Genomic DNA, 19,688 nt, shown 5'->3' with positions numbered 1-19,688 from the left:
TATTTTCTTCAGGGAGTGTACAAAACACACACAAAGTATAATCTAAAGAGTGTGAGAATCCATTATTATTAAAGAAGTGGGACATAAATAATATAGTTTTCCACTCCATACAGTGAAAATACTTGATTCTACAAAACTTACTTTTGTTTTGAAAAATAATACATAGCAGTAGGCAAGACACATGAATCAATATGATTGTTGTGGTGTAAGACTTGAACGCTTCAGAAAAAAAATCTTTCACATGAGTGACATGGCAGCGAACTGTTGTTTCAAATATACACACACCTTCAGGAGCATGTGTCGCGACAAAAGGGAAGCCACTGGATCGAAAACGTCTTCGAGTCCCGTTCTGGGGCGATGTGAATGCCGACGATTATGATTGACAAGTTTGTCCGGCGGCCTGCTGCAACAGCATCTCGTCCTTGCGCAGGGGGAAGGTGTCAACGGTGGTAAACAGCTCGGCCGCCGTGATTGGGAACGGGTAGCGTTGCTTGTCCGTGCCGTCCTTGTCCACTAGAACCATCTGGAAAGACCTTTGTGAGATCTGGAGCAGTAACCTAGGCAACATGGAGGAGACAGTGTGTCTACAGCACGCAATAAAATAAATAGCTCTTTGTGTGAGGGTGTGTGAATGTATACCTGAGTTGCAAGGCTAGCATGGGGGGGAGGAGCCTGTGTCGAATACGGCCAATTTGGGCCGGGTAGTTCCCGACCAGCTCGATGACGGTGATGTGACGGAGGTCCAGTCCACACTGGGCATGCTGTTGTCCCCACAAATATACAAGTTTCAAAGTTTGACACGTAATACACAGGATATCTTTCAGCGAGTATTGTTTATTCTACAATATTCTGCCTGTCACTTGAAATTGTTGGCACAAATAAATGAATATATTATAATTGTAGTAAATAAATTATACTCGTCTTTAAATCACCTGCAGATTGGTCATCTGGAAGCGGTAATTATGATTGGCAGCCGTCGGGGCGGAGATAATGAGGAGCCGTCGCTTCTCGTAGAACTGTTCGAGCAGCGCCCCGGCCCTGCGCACCCCCACATTAATGTTCATGGCTGTGACGGGCAAAAAAAAAAAACATGGATGAACGAAAGCAATGTCTAGTGAATGGAATGAAATTTAATGACACATTTAGGGGGCTCTGGTCCCACTCCCATCAGGCTCACAGGAAGTGAAATTACCACGCCAAAGGCAAAGGCATATAAATGAGCGGCGGCATGAATAATAGATGGGGAAATACTTGAATACATCACGTCGGTTATATTTTGCTCTTCGTTTGTCATTCTGTGTGCGCGTGGGCCAAGAAGGCAGGACATTGGGGCCTAATTTCACTTAATCCCATAAGAAGATCCACTGCAAAGCACTCAAACGTTCTCCTGGAATCATTACACCAATTACATGCCCATCTGTAATAATACACAATAACTGACCACAGTGAATACACAGTGGGAAAGACCAAAGGAAGCGTAAATACAATTTGTATCAGTATGAAATATTTTTAATATACTGCAGCTAGGTGTACATATAACTGGATGAATGGCTGGATGGCTGGATGGCTGGATGGCTGGATGGATGGATGGATGGATGGATGGATGGATGGATGGATGGATGGATGGATGGATGGATGGATGGATGGATGGATGGATGGATGGATGGATGGATGGATGGATGGATGGATGGATGGATAGTGTGTTACGTACGCGCACAGTTGGTGTCACTTCCGGACCAGGTGAGTCCATACTGGCAGACTCGGGCGGCACTGCCCTGCAGATCGGCGCCGCCAGTGCAGGTAAATTCGCAGGTCGCACCGTAGTTGTCGCCGTCGCTGTCGCATTTCATGTAGCCGTTGTCGGGCGGGAACAGTGGACTGCAGCGTCGCACTAGAGAAGAAGACTTTGGTCATGGACAACATGGTCATGTTTTACACAGCAGTGGTTCTCATACCACGAGGCGTAGCTTGATGGTCTCAGAAATGAATATCAATAATATCAAAGAGTTCTGTTCGGTCCCACCTCGTACTCTGACAGTGAAGCGACAGGATCCTTTATTCCCCGCACGATCCAATACTGTGTAGGACATCTTGTGAAGACCTTCGGGGAAATCCGATCTGGGAGCTTTCCCTTTCAGGATCACGCTACAAAAGACCACATCCGAGGTTGCGTGAGTTACTGTGATGATCTCATCTGTCTCCACTATGTGAATACCAAACAGGAGGAGGGAGGAAGAAGAAGGCGAGATGGGAGCACGTACTCTGTAAGGATGCCGTCGGCCGTGTCCACACCTTCGGGCATATCCCAGGTCACCCTAGCTGTCAGTTTACCTGGCTCTGCCCACTTGTCCTTCACATGAGGACACTTGATCTTTGGAGGGTCCTCGTCTGGTTCAAATGTAAACAACAAGAAAGAGAAAATGAAAACAATAAATGATGAGTTATCATTTCCCAATGAACCCAACTACGAGTGCAAAAAGATTTTTTAGTATTAAGTATTTTCTGGTATCTACTCAAACACACCGACACAAGTGGGGACTGTGGCACTCCAGGCTTTGTTGTACTGGCACGTTGCCGTCTTGGGGCCCTTCAACGTGAATCCTGGCGAGCAGAAGAACTCGCAGCGAGAGTTGTAGTAAGAGCCATCTGAACATTTATAGCTGCCATTCATGGGCATGTTCATCTTGGGACAGCGGACCTCTACCAAAGACAGAGAGAGAACAGTCATTTCAAAATTGAATTGACGGCATCAGTCACAACGAGACACACCAATGGAGGAAAATGACGAGGTTAATTCTCCTGTAATTATTTCATCAAGGTCAGCTCACATTAACGGGTCTTATTTTTAGTTGTGTCTACAAATGTTACAATAATGAATCTTCTCAACCGACGAGGCGGTGCTTCCCACTAGAAATTCTCGTCCTCACCTCGACATGCATAGTTGGAGGACCAGTGTTTGCTAGCCATGCACACCACTTCGGTGCTCTGGGACTCATATCCTTGCTTGCAGCGGATTTTACAACGCGTTCCCATGGCGTTCTTGGAGTGGTGTCCCCTTGGCGTGCGGCAGCTCACATCGCCGTGCTTCACCTTAATGGGCGCGCACCACGCTGACCCTAAAAAATACGTTAAGACAGCCTGTTGGTGTTTTGGTGGTCATTGCTGAATCCGCGCTGATCATGAGGGATACATTCCAGGGCCCAAACACTGGCAGAGCTGAAATATGCTTGGACCCCCCCCCCCCCCGAATTCTTTGAAACATTTCCACCCGACCCCCATAGGGTCAACATTATCAAAAAATTTTGTGGACTTTTTGGGGTATGCACAAGTCAAGTCAAATTTATTTTTATAGCCCCAAAATCTGTGTTGTTTAAAATAGCTTCCCCAAAGCACACAGACACATTTGAACATATCAAAACACCTTTTTGACACACATTGTGAATGTATTTCAGCACAAGAAAATCATGAATTGTGAGTAGTATTAACAAGTGGCACTTACCTGATGATTTTTGAAGACAGTTGTAGTTTATTAATTTCATGGGATGCCCAACCACATACAGCAGGAGGTGTTAGTTTGATTTAAAGCCGAATGAGTACAATTCAGAATTTCACCCAAAACTGTCTTTGGTAAAAATAAACCTTAGCACAACAGTCTGTTTTTATTGTGTTTATTGCAAAAGAATGTTTCATCACTTGGCAAGAGACACTTTCTATGGAATTAAGGTTGATCGTTGGGTTGTCGTGTTTTAGTGAACTTTATTGTCGCACTAGTGTCACAAAATGTTTAAAAATTGTATTCAAGCATTTTTGCTTTCTTTGGCATTTTTTTGCATTTTCTTATTCTAAATGAAGAAGTGCACCTTTTTTGTGCAAAGGGCTACCAGAGCAATTTGCATGTTGGGTCGAGGAGGATTTTTATTTTATTTTATTTTTTTACTTCGTGACAACCACAGCCGTGCTTACTATTTTCAGTGTGCATGACGACAAAACTCTTCAAGGTTTGAGGGGCTCACAAGAAAGATTAGATTACAATGCAATTGCTTTTGATTTCCGAGTCGTCCAAGTTACCATGTCAACCATCGTCATGTCACAGAGAAGTTAACCCACGGCGAGTCCACCATAGTAAAAAAATCAACGTCCCCTTGCCAACTTGGATTACATGTCCACAACGCTTGCATAAATAAATTCTTGCCTTTAGCGGTTTCTCGTCTGCAGTTTATTTGCAGCTGGCTCGGGATAAACACAAACATGCACAGCGAATTCCCAGAATGAGAAGAAGGAGTCATTACAGGGAAAATGAATGAGGAGATATTCCTTTTGACCTTCTTTGGCCATCTGACTGAGCTCTTTGATGCAATTGTGCATAGCAACAAAGTAGAGAGTGACGTCACCTTTAAACGCATGAGTATACCAGTCCTCATCGTCGCCGTAGGCGTGCTGTCCTGACCCTGGGGAGGCAAGCAAAAGAAAAAGCAGCTAATAAGCAGGAAAAGATGTGAGGCAATGCTTTTAATACACACTCCCGGGCTTTTTGTGCACCGGGATCAAGTTTAAAAGATTGCTTTTACATCGGAAACACACTCAAAAGAGAGAGTGCGAGCGTGGGGAGCATGTGTGTCTGTGGATCTTTTGAGTTGGAATCATGCAGAAGGGGCTGAACTTCAAATGATCCAGTTTGTTCCAATAACTTTGCACAAGAGACCCACTTAACTTTGGTCAGTGAGAATTAGTGGGGACTTTTGCAGCTCAGTGATTTGCTGTGTATGAAAAAACTTTGTGCTGTTTGAGTGATTTCCACAGTGTGTGTTTTTTGACCTGCCACTACTCTGTGTACGTTTTTTTTCTGATATGAGTCGTAGCAGAGCCCTTGACCCCTAGTCGTCAGGGAAACTGCATAATCAGTGTGGCCTGAAATCTGCATTATAAGCAAATATGATGTGAGCAGGCTAAAAAAAGAAAAAGAAAAACAAGCTTGGTAATGGAAATCTCAGATGGGTAGACAATTTGTCATGGCAATGCGGTACTTTGCATTTACATCTAAAATTGGAATTTGAAAGTCCCTGAGGCCCTACAATTTAGAATCATCCCTCAAAATGTGTCTTAATCCAAGATTCAAAGCACCATCTTGTATATCGTCAAAAAAATATGGTGTAAATCACAGGTGTCAACCTCAAGGCACGGGGACCAGGTCCAGCCCGCCACAACATTTTATGTGGCCCACAAAAGCAAATTCATGTGTCAACTCAATGTTTCTTGTTAAAATATCAAAACTCTAAATTGTCCTTTCTTTTAATAACAGTGAGATATTGCGACATTTTTGTTATTATCTTACGTTCAAAATAAACTTGAAAATTGCTGAACTTTTTTGTTGTGTCTGTGATACTATCCACCCATTCATTTCTATTTAAGCCATGAATGGCTCCACGAGGGAAACCATAACTACGATGTGGCCCACAACAAAAATGAGTTTGACACCCCTGGTGTCTAAACGAGTACATAAAGCGTACATAAAGAGCGTTTGGAAACGGCTCAGTGCAAAACTGCTCCCCATCAAGCATACTTACCACAGGCATCGATTCCTCCTTGGCCAGTTTAAACAGTTAATGTAAAACAGAAACGTCTAAGGCAGACGGGTTTTCAAAATGTGTCACGGTTGGGAACCACTTTGAAAATCATCAGTATGAAGAAAGAGTCAGGTTGGATTTATACATGTTTCCAATTTACAATTTCCTGTTTTTCTTTCTCCATGATGCATATAAGAAGCAATGTGAATAGTGATGAGTAAGCACAGAGGAAGCTGGGAAGATCAAATAAAAACTATTGCTAACATGTAAGTGGTTAAAATAATAGTCAGGGGGGGGGGGGGGGTGTCAGTGGGAGTGAGGAGTTAAACTTGTTCCACCTTGGCCTCAGCACATTGGTGAATGTGAGCTCTGTTCACGAGTGAAGGAGTCCAGTCCTCCTCCAGGCTTCGCATGTCAGTCTTCTGGTCAGTGACGTTGGCTTTCGAGACACATTTCTCACTGTGGTTTTTTTTATCCTAACACTTATATCACCAATATAGGGTGACACACACACGCACACGCACACACACACACACGCAAAGCCGCGACCAAATCCACCGCTGAGGTTTTCACTTGACACATGACACATCATCATTGGGGAAGAGCGAAAGACTCATGCTGAGTTTCGCTGGCTCAGAGGAAAACTTATGATTGCGCTTGTCGCAGAGGAGAAAAGAATCGGTGATATATGGAAAATGGATTGCAGAAAATACATACTCTGAAAATGAGACGTTTGAGTTTTCTTTTGAGGCCTTGGGGATTGATAGAGGAAATAGTTTTTGCAGAGGAACAAATCGTGCCAACAAACAACCGATACGCACGAACCTCCATTGTAGTATAACATTTCTGGAAGAATATCTCAAAATTCACACAATACATTGAGTTCAAACTATTATAATGCATGACAGACTCGAGAAAACAAGTGCTATAATTACAATCGTTTGAATTATATCGACAACCTTGAGAAAACTCAGTGGCACGCAACTGAATTATACTCATATTGAAGTCAAATATTGTTCAGTGACATATGTTATAACTTGCTGGCTGTCTCTACAGCATGCCCAATTGTTCGACATCATTTATTATTCAGATTTTTGTTTTGCTACAAATGACCGCTTTCCTCACTGCATCTTTTATGAAGGAGTTTGTTTTGCATTCCCCGTTTGGCACAGATATTAACAGATGCTTCTCCATTATATTCTGCACCTCAGCACCGATAGTGTCTACAAAGTTAGACCTCAGCGGTTATTCACTGAATTTCTTTATGCTACGAAAAACCAACTTCACGCTGCAGTTTGTTTGTGTGAAGCAGAACACGCACTGCTTCCAAATCCCTAATTGCATGTATGACTATTTTAATCCTGCAGAAGAATATCCTTTGTTTCAATCGCCTGATCAGAGGCCGTGCGAGGAGACTCACAACAGCGTGAAGCTCTATTTATCTTCCTCCGCAACGTACTGGAGGACATGCGCCAAGTTCAACAAAACTGCTAAAACCACAGCTTGAACTCATCACTCAGCCACAATTTTTATTGTGCAAGCGTGCAGTGCATGAAGGCCACACAAAGTGGAGGCTAATAAAATAAGACATTTTTGGGGTTATAAGTAAGTACAGTGCTACCTTGTTTTACGAGAGGCCTGACATTTTTCTAGATTTTTTTTTTGCTCTTGAGTTGTGAGCAACATTTACAGTTACAAGAGCTAGGTAGTGTCAGCAGTTTTGGCAGAGTATGACCAATAAAGTACAGATCCATTAAATGCATTCCCATTCAAAACTTTGGACAATGGAAACGCGATGATATGATGACGTGGTACAGTACAAATAAGTCTTTTATTTCTTGGTACCCATGTTTAACATGACAATGCAAATATAAGCGTGCAAAACAATGATACGGTATAACTTAGCTCTTTTGGTAGGCGTTCATAATTTTTTGACAAAGGAGACAAGGTTGCCACAAGTGGAATGGGACGGAGCAGCTCTTTTACCTATTACGGCTGCAGCTATCAAATATTTTTTGGAATCTACCCATTGTCCCATTGATTAATCGTATACATTTGATATAAATTGATTTTACATTGATAAATGTGCACGTGAGGTTCAATTGGTGTCCACTTGGGGTCTCCATCTTTACGTTCCACATTACTTTGAGCAGGTGGAGTCAATGAGAGTTTCAACTCCTGGTTGCAAGCTCACATTAGCGCCTGGCTGTTAACTGGCTAGGCTAACTGTTTGACAGAGCATGCATATTTTTGAGTCCTTGTGTGTTCAATTGTGACTGTAGCAGCTTGTGGATAAATGTGCTGACTATGTGTTTATTTTGTTACCATTTGTTCAATCAAGCAATTGAAAGTGCATCGGCGGCTGTGTCGATATTTGACCAGTTGTGGGGGCATTACAATAAGTTTCGAGTGATGCTGTCAAACTTTGGATATTCTCTGTCTTTTATGCGCTCTTTCCTCCAGGCTTTTATTGAGTGGTGAGTCAACTGAAGAGACATAAGTCGGTGTGAAAGAAATTATACCTCCGAAGCTTTGAGGCAGAATTTTTTTTATTGGACTTTTTATGAATCAAATTATTTTAATTATTCAGTGAATTGTTTCAGCCCTAGCGCCCGTAATAGTATTGCCACAATAACAATGCCAGGGGTTGCAATATGGGCCATTTTGGTTCCCATTCAAAACTTTGGATAAATTAAAAACACAAGTCTGACGAAAAGTGGTAAGCTACGCTCTTTTTTGTACCCACTAATAACTCGACCTGGATGCAGGGCTCCCAAAAAGTGATATGGTACGGAACGGATCATCATGCAATTAGATAATTTGTTGGTGCTTTTCGGGACATTTTTTAAAGTTACGCTACATTCAACATGCATTGTGAACCCCCAACATCAGTGATACAAGAATCAACTGAGAAAACACAAACAACACACACACACGCAAACACACACACACACACACACACACACACACACAAATATACACTCACACGGACACATGCAACTACACACAAAAACACAAATATGCATGCGCACACACGCGGACACACAAACAAACACACACACACAAAAACACACACACTCACACAGTGAGCACAGCAAAGTCTTACTGACATTTTCATTACGAGTGTGTAATGTAGCCGCTCGTGTTCATGTTTCAGCATGTGAGATTGCCATACAGCATGCGTAACTTTGAAGCCAGTCCAGCCGCACGGCTTTTTGGAGCCAGTCTGGCCTCATTATAAACGTTAGCATTTGTGTGTGCTGTGCGTGGCTGTACATGCGCGTGCATGTATAGACATGCATGAAGTGGTCATTAATGCTGGCCTCACAGGCGGACTTTATCTAAAAGGGAAAAGCGCCAACGCCGAGCTGTAAGTCTATGCACACTGCACTCCCCCCCGTTCCACACCCCCTCCACGTACACACAAGTAAAAAAAAAAAAAAAAAAAAGTGGCTTAACCCACAAATCCAGGGCACAACATCTCACAGCCTTTGACTTGAGAGAATCCAACCTACAAACACAACCCATTCCGTCTCTAGAGACGAGACAGCAGCAGGACAAAAAAAAAGTAGGGCAAGGAAGGAAAAAGTCAGCTCTGGTAGGGTTCTTACCTTCATATGCGGAGCAGACGCAGATGTGGACACAGAGCAGAAGCAGAGACCACATGACCATGCTGAGAAAGGAGACGAGGGGATAAGAAAAGACGCTCCTCAACTTGTGCAGATCTCCTGCAGGAAGACGTCCAGCGCATTCCTCGTTTTCTCTAAGAAAAAAAAAAAGGCCCGCCTCTTTGCTCCACAAACAAGGGAACACAGTGTGGCTCACCCCGAGAGAGCCTTAAACTAACATGGACTCTTCATCACCTTTTAAAGTAGACCAGGCCAACCATTTTCCTACCAGGAGCCATTTCACTTTTTATCAAATCCTCCGAGGGGGATTTCGATTTTTTTTTAATGATGTGACAAAGTATTTATTATTATATATGATTGGCATTTTTGTGTGGCTTTTTTTTAAAAACATTGTGATGATACATTTAGTTAAGTGAATTATCTTCAATATATCATTACACTGCATCTATCTCCCTGTTTGTTTTGGCCCCACTGTTCCTGATTTGATCAAAAACCAGTGCATATCTGGTGTGACCACCATTTGCCTCATGTGCTGTAACACAAACTTTTGAAATATTTTAGCTTTGACGGACCTACCAGCTAGGAGATATTGCAGATCTAATCGAATTTGCAGAATAAAGTGGGATAAGTGACCCTTCTGTTGCCCAATGAAGGACATCTTTGTGTACGAGCGACTAAATGCTTTCAAAATGTGACCTGTATATTTTGAAGTGAGGATGCGGTGCGCCTAACGATCCTGTTCTATGACGATGTAAACCTGTTTGATTAATAATAAAAGCTTGGAGTCTTGCAAATTGAGTGCTTTTGTGCAGTTGCAGCACCCTCTTGTGGCTATACCTATGAAGTGTTTTAATTAAGTATACGTAAGTATATCTACATTAGCCATGAGTTTAAATTCACTTAATTTGTGTCAAAATGAATAGTGATATAGGTGCATTGAACTTAATGCTATCTACTATTTATAGTTATACCGTTAGATAGTTAGCATGATGTGTCAAAATTCACCCAAATACGTACGTGATTCTCCCGCATTTAATGAATCATTTTCGTGATGTTCAAACTTGTTTTTCGGATCCACACATATTTTTGTGATTTTCACGTTTTTCATATGCACAAAAATTAGTCAAATATTTTCAATTTAATTGAAAAGGCGGGATCTTGGAGTATCTCACCTCCGTGTCAGCTAACCGTGAAGGGTAGCGAACTCCGCCAATGACTACTTTCTAAGTGAGGCCCTATTGTCGCCATAACACTTCACCTAATTTGAGTTTCAAAAAGTTATCTTCTGGCTCCGATCACGACAAACATAGGACAACATCATGTCTACCATGTTTTTGACAATGACCCCATGAGGGTGCACGTCGTGAGGTTGGTGGTGTGCCACGGACATCTGCCAAGCGTCCACCAGCATAACGTTGAGACCCTTAAACATGGCGCGAAGCATGACATCCAGCTGCAGTGAAAACCAGTCGCTGTGGTTCAGGCTGACGTCCCGGTCCAGTGCCCGAGGGTTGGCCGTGCGGATCACTATCACCGTCTCCGGCGCCCGGTTCAGGAGTCGCACCACCGCCTTGCGGATATGCCGGAGGCGGCGTAGGTACACTTCCACGGGGAAGGGGCCAAAGTGAGCCCAGACGCTGAGCGCCACTACCGTGTTGGGACCGCCAATCATGCCGTCCAGTTCGTTGGCGATGTAGCGCAATTCGTTGGCCATGATGGCGGTGTAGATGATGGGTGGGCCGTGGCAGCGGTACTTGAGCACGATGTTGTGAGTCCTGTCCACCGCCATTAAGGGCCCCGCTTGTTTGGGGGTGTGCAGGTCAAATTGTTTCATCTCTGTAGGACAGAACACAAAATTACGACATACGCAAGTGGTCAGTAAATCTTCCTAGAACACTTGGATGTGGTCAAAAGCGCTCCTGTTGTTCTGACGTTGCTGCGTAATATCGGCCAAAATCTCAACGACCAGCTCTCACCTGGAATCACTCCGACGATGTACTCGTACCACTGTCGAATGGTGGAGTCGCCGTACATGTAGACCAACTTGTTGGTCAAACACCGAGTGATGGACGCCCTATCAAACTGGCGCATGGGGAGGCCATTCAATGGCCTCCACGAATCCTGGTAGTAGTACCCGGACGCCCCCAGCTTCACGGGATCCGTTTTTTGACTGCTGTTTTCTTCATGAATGACAGACACAATGATGCAAATAAATCGCCATTGCCAAAAATGTGAGAGTCATTCATTTGAAGATTCGCAGTACCTTTAATGGATGGCATCACAGTGATGGTGTTAGTTGTAGTTGCACGGATGGGAACTTTGATGTTCACGCCACTGATAGCAACAAATAGGCACAAGTATCACTTGGCAGGCATTAAAGTTTTTGCTCACTGTCTTGAACCAATTCCAAATGATTGTCAAAACTCTTGACTAGCTTGTCTAAGTTTGCCACCATATCGTCAGTGCCGAACAAGCTCGTCAGCAACAAAAAAAACATACAACCAATTAAAAAAAAAAGAAAAGGCAAATGTAATGTACGCACGTGCATGACTGATGGAGGACAATTGGATGGATGAACTTTCCAATAGGCTGACACCAAAGATGATTTGGGGGTCACCTGACTGTTTGAAAAACCTTTGCATGTCAAACAACCATTTGATTATTGTACATACCTCTGAAACAGCAACGATTCCCTCTCGGTAATGATGTTTTGGAGGTAGCCTGCCCTAGCGTGGTTGATTCTGGTGTCACAGCTGAGGTTTTTGGGCTTGAAGCAGTACCACGGCTCACCAGAGTGAAGGTCAGTGTAGTTGCACAGTGGGCCCTGGTCTGACGGCAGGCATGTATCACATGAGGTTGTCTCAGAGCTAAGGCCTCTGCGAAAGAGGCTGACAAAGAACACCCGATGGGGCAATGTCTCTCTTAGTCTCTGCAGCACGGCCACAGCCTCGCTCGAGTGGACCATCATGATAACAACCTGAGCCGAGCCCTCCCACAGCAACGGGAATCGAGCGGAATAAAGTCCGTTCTTGTGGTCCAGCACCTGCCCGGCCACACCTGCCCTGTCTTTTGGGGAGTGCAACCGGGCCAACAGCAAATCGCCGCCGTAGCGCTTGGGTTGGCCCTTGAAGTCCCTCAGTTGGACCTGCACTTCCAGCTGGTTGCCCACGGACCAGTTTTTGGCAGGGACAATTGTAAAGTGACTATGGACCGGGTCACTTGTCTGGGACAAGTCGAGTGCTTCGGAGCCAGAGGGCGGCTTGGGCCAGGCGATGAGGTCCAACAAGTTGCGTTCTTCCAGCTCTTCTTTAGGTGATTGTGGCTGGCCCAGATGAGGACAATGAAAGGTGCCCTTGTGCTGAAAGACTTGGTGGCTTCTGGAGAGGTTTGACGACTGGCTCTGGACCAGTGCTGACACTATGTGGTACTTCCAGTTCTGAAGAGAAGACATCACATTGTCACATTGTAAATATGGATCATTGTAACCCAACCACTTGTGCCGCGGAATACACGTGTGCCATGACAGATCAGGTGTGCTGCAGGAAACGGTCCAATCTATGTATTAGTACTTTTCTCATTTATTATGTATTGTGGTTCATGTCTCTATAGCAACAATGTATCATGCATGATAGGGAGAAAAATGTAATGCTCTTCCAGTAGATAGCACAAGACACAATCAACCTGCTGCCATCATAAAACAAGAATAACAGCTGTGTATTCATTTCTACAGACCCAGATTTCGCACTTTACAAGTAAATCTGTCAGCAAATTGAGATTGCCTTTATTTCTATTGAATTACATTACCATGCCACAATCGAAGAAAGCATTGAAGAAAGCATTCCTCAACAATAGAACTATCCGGTTGGACAGGTTTGTCTGGCAACCGGCGTTAGGTTTCCTGTTGTGCTTGGTCCCATTGTAGGACAAAGAGAGAAAAATAATAATTTGTCAATTGCTGCAGATAAATCTATCTTTATGCCCACCTACCCAAGAGTAATGCCCCTTTAAGGCTCTTGAGTCGTGCATTTGCTGTGTTGTTCAATTTTATAGTTTAATTCCATTAAGATAGAATGTGTTTTATTTGTTCAAATGTGGGTTCTTTAAAGAAACGTACACAAGTTGCAAATTCTACCAGGGAATGCAAACTTATCAGTGCAACTTTAGCATGTTTAAAGGAAAAAACACACAAACAAACAAAGACCAACTAACTAGACTTTAAAAAAAAAAATTATTTCACCTCCCCAATGGTGAGTTTCTCCAGCAGTAAGACGAGGCCAAACAGGGAGACAACGATGAGGATGTAATTCCTTACACGTGGGGACATGGTGACCGTGACTTTGGTAGTATTGAGTACCGACCGACGCCACAGTAATGATGACGAAGTCCCACTGCTCTTGCCGGGATAGAACACTGGCTCCACCCAGGAAGTAACCAGAGAGAAGGAGTTGGCCATATTTTGATATTCATTCTTTGTATTCTTTCATTAAAAAAAAGTATAAATAAGTATAAATGAAAGGAAATGAAATGCTGATATTGTGGCAAAAGTGAGGAACGCGTCTATATTCCATGACTGTTTGCCAACAACTATGGCTAGATACAAGTCTTTGAATCACCCCTAACTGTAAGCCTGCTGGGTGCCACTGAAAAGACTGTGATGTAATAGTTCAAAATAGTGCCAAGTACACAAGTAAAAATGAAACTGAAAAATAAGTGTGAAAGTGTGTCTACTTGTGTTCTGTTGTAGAATTACAGTATATGTTGAATCATTGGTTTAATGGATAAAGTGAGAAAGGGGTAGGAATCTAAAAAGCTATGCTTCCTCCTACTCCTTTTCGAGCATTCTTTATTGATTTATTTACTTATGTATTATTGGCAGATTCGCCAACAGTTTTTACCCTACAGCGGTAGTCACATTGAATGCCGCTAAAAGAAAATGATTATGTCTGTGTATGTTCTTCTGTGGGTTTTTAGCTTGTATTTTTTAATCTTTTTATTCTATTTATTCTAATTTTTTATTTTATTTCATGCACTGATCGGTTGGCACTTTTTAAATTTCGTTGTACATGTGTGACAATGACAATAAAGATCTATTCTATTCTATTCTATTATTATTATTAATTTATTTATTTATTTCTGTTTGTTGGTTTATTTTTTGTTTGTTTGTTGTATGGACTTATATGTGGCACTTTAGAGTGTTATTTGTTTTGTTTTTTTCTTTTGGATGTTCGAAATAAAGATATCAATCAATCAATCAAAAAATAATACAATAATACATAATAGAGAATGGATCAAAGTGAACGGATTAAAGAATATCCCCCAAACATTTAAAATGATCTCTGCAGCACCTAAAGGGATTAGATTAAATTTTCCTACAATCCTGGAGACTCCAAGTGCACAATAAAGTGTATACAAAAGCTAAAAAAAAAAAAAAATTGATTTTGCGTGATTTAATTTAAAAACTACCAACAGTTGGATCAAAATGGACGGGTTTTGACCACATCGCCACACTGCGGGCAAAATGTGCACTGCATGGAGCGCTGTGATTGGCCGAGGTAAAAAATACGTTTTAGTGCGGGAAGCTTTGTTCCACTTGGGTGGTCCAGTATTTGTAAACGCAATTAAAACACTTATTTCGTAAATATACTAGCACTGCTGTATAAATAAAGTCAACTTCAACAGCAGTTGTTTGTATGCACACAAAAAAAGCCATTCTGCCTATATGTAATTTTTCATTTACATACACTACAGTTCTACTGTATAGTTGAATGGCGGAATGTTCTACCAAAACATTCGTCCGAAAACGGTAAGGAACGGAGCCCCAACAAGGATACTTAAAGTATCGCAGCGCCCAGCACCTACACGCCTTGTGTGTGCAAAGAGGGAAGGCATCTGCCGGGGAAAGTCGGGGTGGGAGGAGAACGGCATTGCTGCCCCAACTCTGGGGGGGTTGGGGGGTTTCGGCGGATCGAGACACGAACACTCGCCCGGCTCGAGGACGCGTATGTCGGCTAAAGTGCTCGAGCGGACTCTCGGCCTTTTTGGGATGCGGACATGGACGAGTAGAAACTTCTAGGAAGTGCGGTTTGCATGAACTGGAGGAGAAAATGCGGAGACACGCCGTCGAAGAAGAAAATCAGTTAAGTGAAGTGTGTGAGAAAGATGAGGAGGAAGACAAAAGAGAAGAAAGTTGCTTTACTTAGCTAACAAACTGGCTAGCCTCACTGCTAAAAACTTTTTTTTTTTTTTTTTTTTTTTTAGTTCAACTTCCGCACTCGGATCTAACTACTGTATATTCACATATCACTGCAACTCGTTTCCATTTACACTTTCTCCTTCTTGAACAAAAACCGCCGCTTGCAAAGAATTTAAACTAACGGAGTCTACCCTTGAAGTCGACACAACTCCTTCAACATTTTACGCAATAAAATACTTTTGCAAGATATTTCGTAGTTTGCCTTCGTGCAACGTTTACCGCTAACTTCATTTGTTTTGTTTCGAAAAATAAAATAAAAATACAATAATAATAAACACACGCACGCTAATAAATCAACAAAGAATAACGTATATAGAAATAAGTTACACTCAGGTTCAGTTTAACAAAATTAACACGTGTTATTAATATTTGAAGCTGTCTTTTTTATAGCGATCTTTTTTTTAATTTTCTAGTTATTTGTCTGTGACGTCACGTATAATGCGCGTTCTGCGTGAAGCGTCTGAAATGTTTCATTCTTAAAATGAAACGACTTAATGCAAACGTCTATTTCAGTTAGATTTATTAAACCGTTTAGTTGCGGCAAATTCCAATCTACATCACTTTTGATCGAAAAACTTCCGTGATTAACCCTTTTAAATCGTTTGAGTAGGGTTAGGGTTCAAAACAAGGTTAGATCAGCTACCCTGGGTTGTAGTTTGTAATTTGAGTTTTAAATAGGAATGACCCTTTTTTTTCTCTCTCTCACAGGGGGGCTTGTCCGATATGAAGCCGGGCTTAGAAAATAATTTATTCAAATATTTTAGAGTATAAAATAAAATGGTTCAAGAACCTAACTGGGGCTACACATGTTTTCCATGGGGCTGTAGCCACCCCCAAGCCGCGGTGTAGCGTGAGGTCATGAGCCAAAGGAGGCCTTTTGCCCTGAGATGGGCTGATTTGCATTTCTAGCCGACAGCCGATCAGAGTGATCATAAAAAATTATCATATGCCCATTCATTCATAACTCTGTGCGTTCTGTTCCAGTGGGTCCTTCAATCAACATGAACACCAGTAGCAACTGCACCCCATTGGGGAGCGGTGGCGGGCTGGCTGCTCTGGAGTCGGTCTCCATTGTGAGCATCACCCTGCTGGCCTGCCTGGCCAACCTCCTGATCGTGGTCACATTGTACCGCCGACCCTACCTCCTGACACCCAGCAACAAGTTTGTGTTCAGCCTGACTCTGTCCAACCTGCTGCTGTCGGCCCTGGTCCTGCCCTTTGTGGCCGTCAGCTCCGTCAAGAGGGAGTGGGTGTTCGGCGTGGTGTGGTGCAACTTCACCGCCCTGCTCTACCTGCTCATCAGCTCAGCCAGCATACTCACGCTGGGAGCCATCGCCATCGACCGGTTAGTGAGGGATAATCATCATGTGTACCTTTTTTGTCGATTTTCTATATCACTTAATGCTGCTCATGGTACTGTAGAAAGAAATAACAATAAAACAAATAACATTTATGACGAAAGATTTGCAGCAGATTCCTGTGGTCGAAGATGTGTGATTTGGTCACTTAATAAAAATACTCTACCCATGTTATGTTTTAGTGACTGTCCAATCAAGTCGCGCTTCTCCTAAACAAGTGCCAATAGTAGTTTTTTTTTCTTCAAATGTAAATTCTTTTGTTTTAGTATTTTTGGATGTAATAATTTCACATGGCTTATACGCACCTCCAAAATCCCCCTTCTTTGCTTATTTATCTATGTACTCGGGCATAATCCGGGTTCAACGGTGGCCCAGTGGCCACTTTGCAACTGTCAGCAAGGTTCAGTTACTACGTTTACAAATTTCATGATTGATTCATCAGATTTTGTGCAAAATAAAATATTTTTGGATATTTCTTAAAGGATTAAATACAGCATAAATATGAAATACTCATTAAACTTGAGCATAATATTTATAATCATGCCATAAGTATTTTTCCCCTTTTTTCACAAAAGATGAACAATTAAGCCAAATATTGATTATAAAATTGATCATTTCATTTCCTGGGTTGACTTGAAAGGTTTTAGCAGAGGTGGCCAGTGTTATTTTGGTCTTATAGTTGTAAAAGTATGACATGGGACATTATTTTAAGAATGTGACTTATGCAGGGCCAGTGGGGGTTCTGACAGACTGCTTACCTTTTAATCACGACAGGTACTACGCAGTGCTCTACCCGATGATCTACCCCATGAAGATCACGGGGAACCGGGCCGTGGTGGTCATCGCCTACGTGTGGTTGCACTCCCTGGTGGGCTGCGTGCCCCCTCTGTTCGGTTGGTCCTCCTTTGAGTTTGACTGTTTCAAGTGGACCTGCGTAGCGTCTTGGCACCGCGAGCCGGCCTACACAGCCTTCTGGGTTGCCTGGTGCATCCTGCCGTCCTTCCTGGTCATGCTGGGGTGCTACGGCGTCATTTTCCGCGTGGCTCGCGTCAAAGCCCGCAAGGTGCACTGCGGCACGGTGGTTGTATCCCAGGAGGACGGCGGCGGCAGTGGCTCGCAAAGGAACGGACGCAAGAATTCGAGCACGTCCACGTCGTCCAGCGGGAGCCGGCGAAGCTTGGTGTACGCCGGAAGCCAGTGCAAGGCCTTTGTCACCATTCTGGTCGTGATCGGGACTTTCCTCATGACCTGGGGCCCGTACGTTAGTGTGGTTTGTACAGAAGCTCTTTTTGGACAGGGGAGCGTCTCCCACGGGCTGGAGACTCTGGTGGCGTGGCTTTCCTTTTGCAGCGCCGTATGTCACCCGTTCATCTATGGCCTGTGGAACAAGACAGTGAGGAAGGAGCTTCTGGGGATGTGCTTTGGCGATCGCTACTATAGAGAGTCCTTCGCTATGCGACACAGGACCTCGCGCCTCTTCAGTATCTCTAACAGGATAACAGGTTTGTCTTCAACCTGTGTGTGCAATTTTATAATTTTAACCCATCAGTTTCTATACTATACCGTAGCCTATAAATTGCAACTAAGCAGAGATTTACATAGGGGTGACCCTTGTCTCACCATACTTAAATTTGGCTGATAAAATATGTTAAATAAAACAAGGTGCCTTCCCATTAGAATTGTAAATACAAGGGTTTAATTTGAAAAATTGTTTTTACCAGACTTGGGGATGTCGCCCCACCTGACGGCCATGTTGGCTGGGGGAGGGCAGCTGCTGGCCCCTGGGAGCAGCACAGGAGACACTGGCTTCAGTTTCACTCAGGATTCGTGTAAGTGTCGCACAAGCGTCGTCAGTCTTGTAATGTTACAAAGTACAAATACTTAATTTTGGTCATTTCTGTGTTCGGTAATGAAAAATATATGTTTGTGTCACCTCCGCAGGTACGGACGTGATGCTGCTGGACAACTTTTCCACTGATGGCTCCTCCCATCAACATTATTCCTGCCATTCGTCTGGGAAGAGGAGGAGCTCTGTCACCTTTGAAGACCAGCTAGAGCATTCCAAAGGTATTTGTCAGCCACCCCAAAGCTGCCACTTTATTGTAACTGTGCTCACCAACATGCCTCTTCTCCTTACCAGCGGATCACGCGGCAACAGTGCAAGTCCACGCCGAGGTCGACAAATCCTTGGACAGCTTCGCTTCCGGGCTAGCCAAAGCCATCGAGAGTGACGCCAAGCTCACCCTCTTTGGGGACATTTTGACTGTTCCGGCTGCTCTCTTCACGGCCCGGGCGGCGCCCAGGCCAAGATACCTGGACGGTCAGAGACTGAGGTTGGAGAGCATAGACGAAGGCATCGTCAAAGACGACAATGACGAGCGAGACTCAGAGATGAAGGCTGCCTGAAGTCAGCCGATCTGCACGCAGTTTTCCATGGCGATTATTCAGACTGAAAACTTGTAACAATTTTACATGAAAGACAGAAAAGACTGTGCACATTCTTCATTAACATAGGAAAAAGCTGAACCACTACAACCTTATTTATGCTTTTCCAAAGCACATCAGCTCAGTTTTTCTGTTTAGGCCAGTAATGTATCTAAGACTACAATAAGTCAGGTAAAAAAAACAGCCATGACAGCAATGCAAAGTCAAGACCGTGGTGTCCAGAAATCTGCTCAACCAATGAGCAACCAGCAGTGGTTGGCGTCGCCCACCTTGAACATCAACACGAGCTCAACTCACTGAGTACTCGCATTAGCACCAAGTTTTGTCAATGGAAAAGTATCCAAAACGTGGAGAGTTGAGCCAGGTCGGTACCGTGTGCCGAAATAATTGCGTCAGTTTCCTTTTACTGTAGTCTGTTAAGTATAATTAAACATCATTC

At 43.4% G+C, this 19,688-nt stretch overlaps 4 protein-coding genes across 7 annotated transcripts in view; 1 reads left to right on the top strand and 3 right to left on the bottom strand.

The window, feature by feature from the left end:
• Positions 1-43: 43 nt before the first annotated feature.
• Positions 44-9,352, bottom strand: srpx (sushi-repeat containing protein X-linked). 3 transcript variants are annotated; one of them, XM_037280810.1, is made up of 10 exons: positions 9,176-9,352; positions 4,389-4,448; positions 2,928-3,113; positions 2,524-2,700; positions 2,262-2,388; positions 2,024-2,145; positions 1,712-1,891; positions 933-1,066; positions 640-761; positions 44-557 (listed from the first exon to the last, which is right to left on the bottom strand). In XM_037280810.1, exons 1-10 carry the CDS (start codon positions 9,234-9,236, stop codon positions 374-376), a joined length of 1,353 nt encoding a protein of 450 aa, XP_037136705.1. In that variant the 5' UTR covers positions 9,237-9,352; the 3' UTR covers positions 44-373. The 3 variants fall into 3 exon arrangements, with proteins under 3 accessions (XP_037136705.1, XP_037136703.1, XP_037136706.1); XM_037280808.1 differs by having other exon boundaries at positions 2,928-3,116; positions 4,392-4,448; XM_037280811.1 differs by lacking the exon at positions 4,389-4,448 and having other exon boundaries at positions 2,928-3,116.
• Positions 9,353-9,470: 118 nt separating this feature from the next.
• Positions 9,471-13,661, bottom strand: LOC119139807 (NXPE family member 3-like). 2 transcript variants are annotated; one of them, XM_037280801.1, is made up of 6 exons: positions 13,431-13,661; positions 11,866-12,629; positions 11,457-11,527; positions 11,170-11,373; positions 10,457-11,029; positions 9,471-10,085 (listed from the first exon to the last, which is right to left on the bottom strand). In XM_037280801.1, exons 1-5 carry the CDS (start codon positions 13,644-13,646, stop codon positions 10,464-10,466), a joined length of 1,821 nt encoding a protein of 606 aa, XP_037136696.1. In that variant the 5' UTR covers positions 13,647-13,661; the 3' UTR covers positions 9,471-10,085; positions 10,457-10,463. The 2 variants fall into 2 exon arrangements, with proteins under 2 accessions (XP_037136696.1, XP_037136695.1); XM_037280800.1 differs by lacking the exon at positions 9,471-10,085 and having other exon boundaries at positions 10,426-11,029.
• LOC119139822 (NXPE family member 3-like) overlaps positions 12,330-19,688 on the bottom strand; it is a 43,605-nt gene continuing 36,246 nt past the window's right edge. Inside the window, 1 exon segment of the mRNA XM_037280822.1 lies at positions 12,330-12,444. The gene's annotated coding sequence lies outside the window, so the exon portion shown is untranslated.
• On the top strand, positions 14,950-19,424 carry gpr161a (G protein-coupled receptor 161a). The gene is made up of 6 exons (XM_037280807.1): positions 14,950-15,330; positions 16,431-16,791; positions 17,579-18,306; positions 18,526-18,633; positions 18,746-18,871; positions 18,945-19,424. The coding sequence occupies exons 2-6, from the start codon at positions 16,448-16,450 to the stop codon at positions 19,208-19,210; spliced, it is 1,572 nt and encodes a 523-aa protein (XP_037136702.1). The 5' UTR covers positions 14,950-15,330; positions 16,431-16,447; the 3' UTR covers positions 19,211-19,424.

The sequence above is a fragment of the Syngnathus acus genome, chromosome 21 (assembly GCF_901709675.1).
Source record: "Syngnathus acus chromosome 21, fSynAcu1.2, whole genome shotgun sequence".
Taxonomy (NCBI): domain Eukaryota; kingdom Metazoa; phylum Chordata; class Actinopteri; order Syngnathiformes; family Syngnathidae; genus Syngnathus; species Syngnathus acus.
The sequence above is the reverse complement of the archived record's forward strand: the minus strand, read 5'-3'. Positions and strand labels throughout refer to the sequence as shown.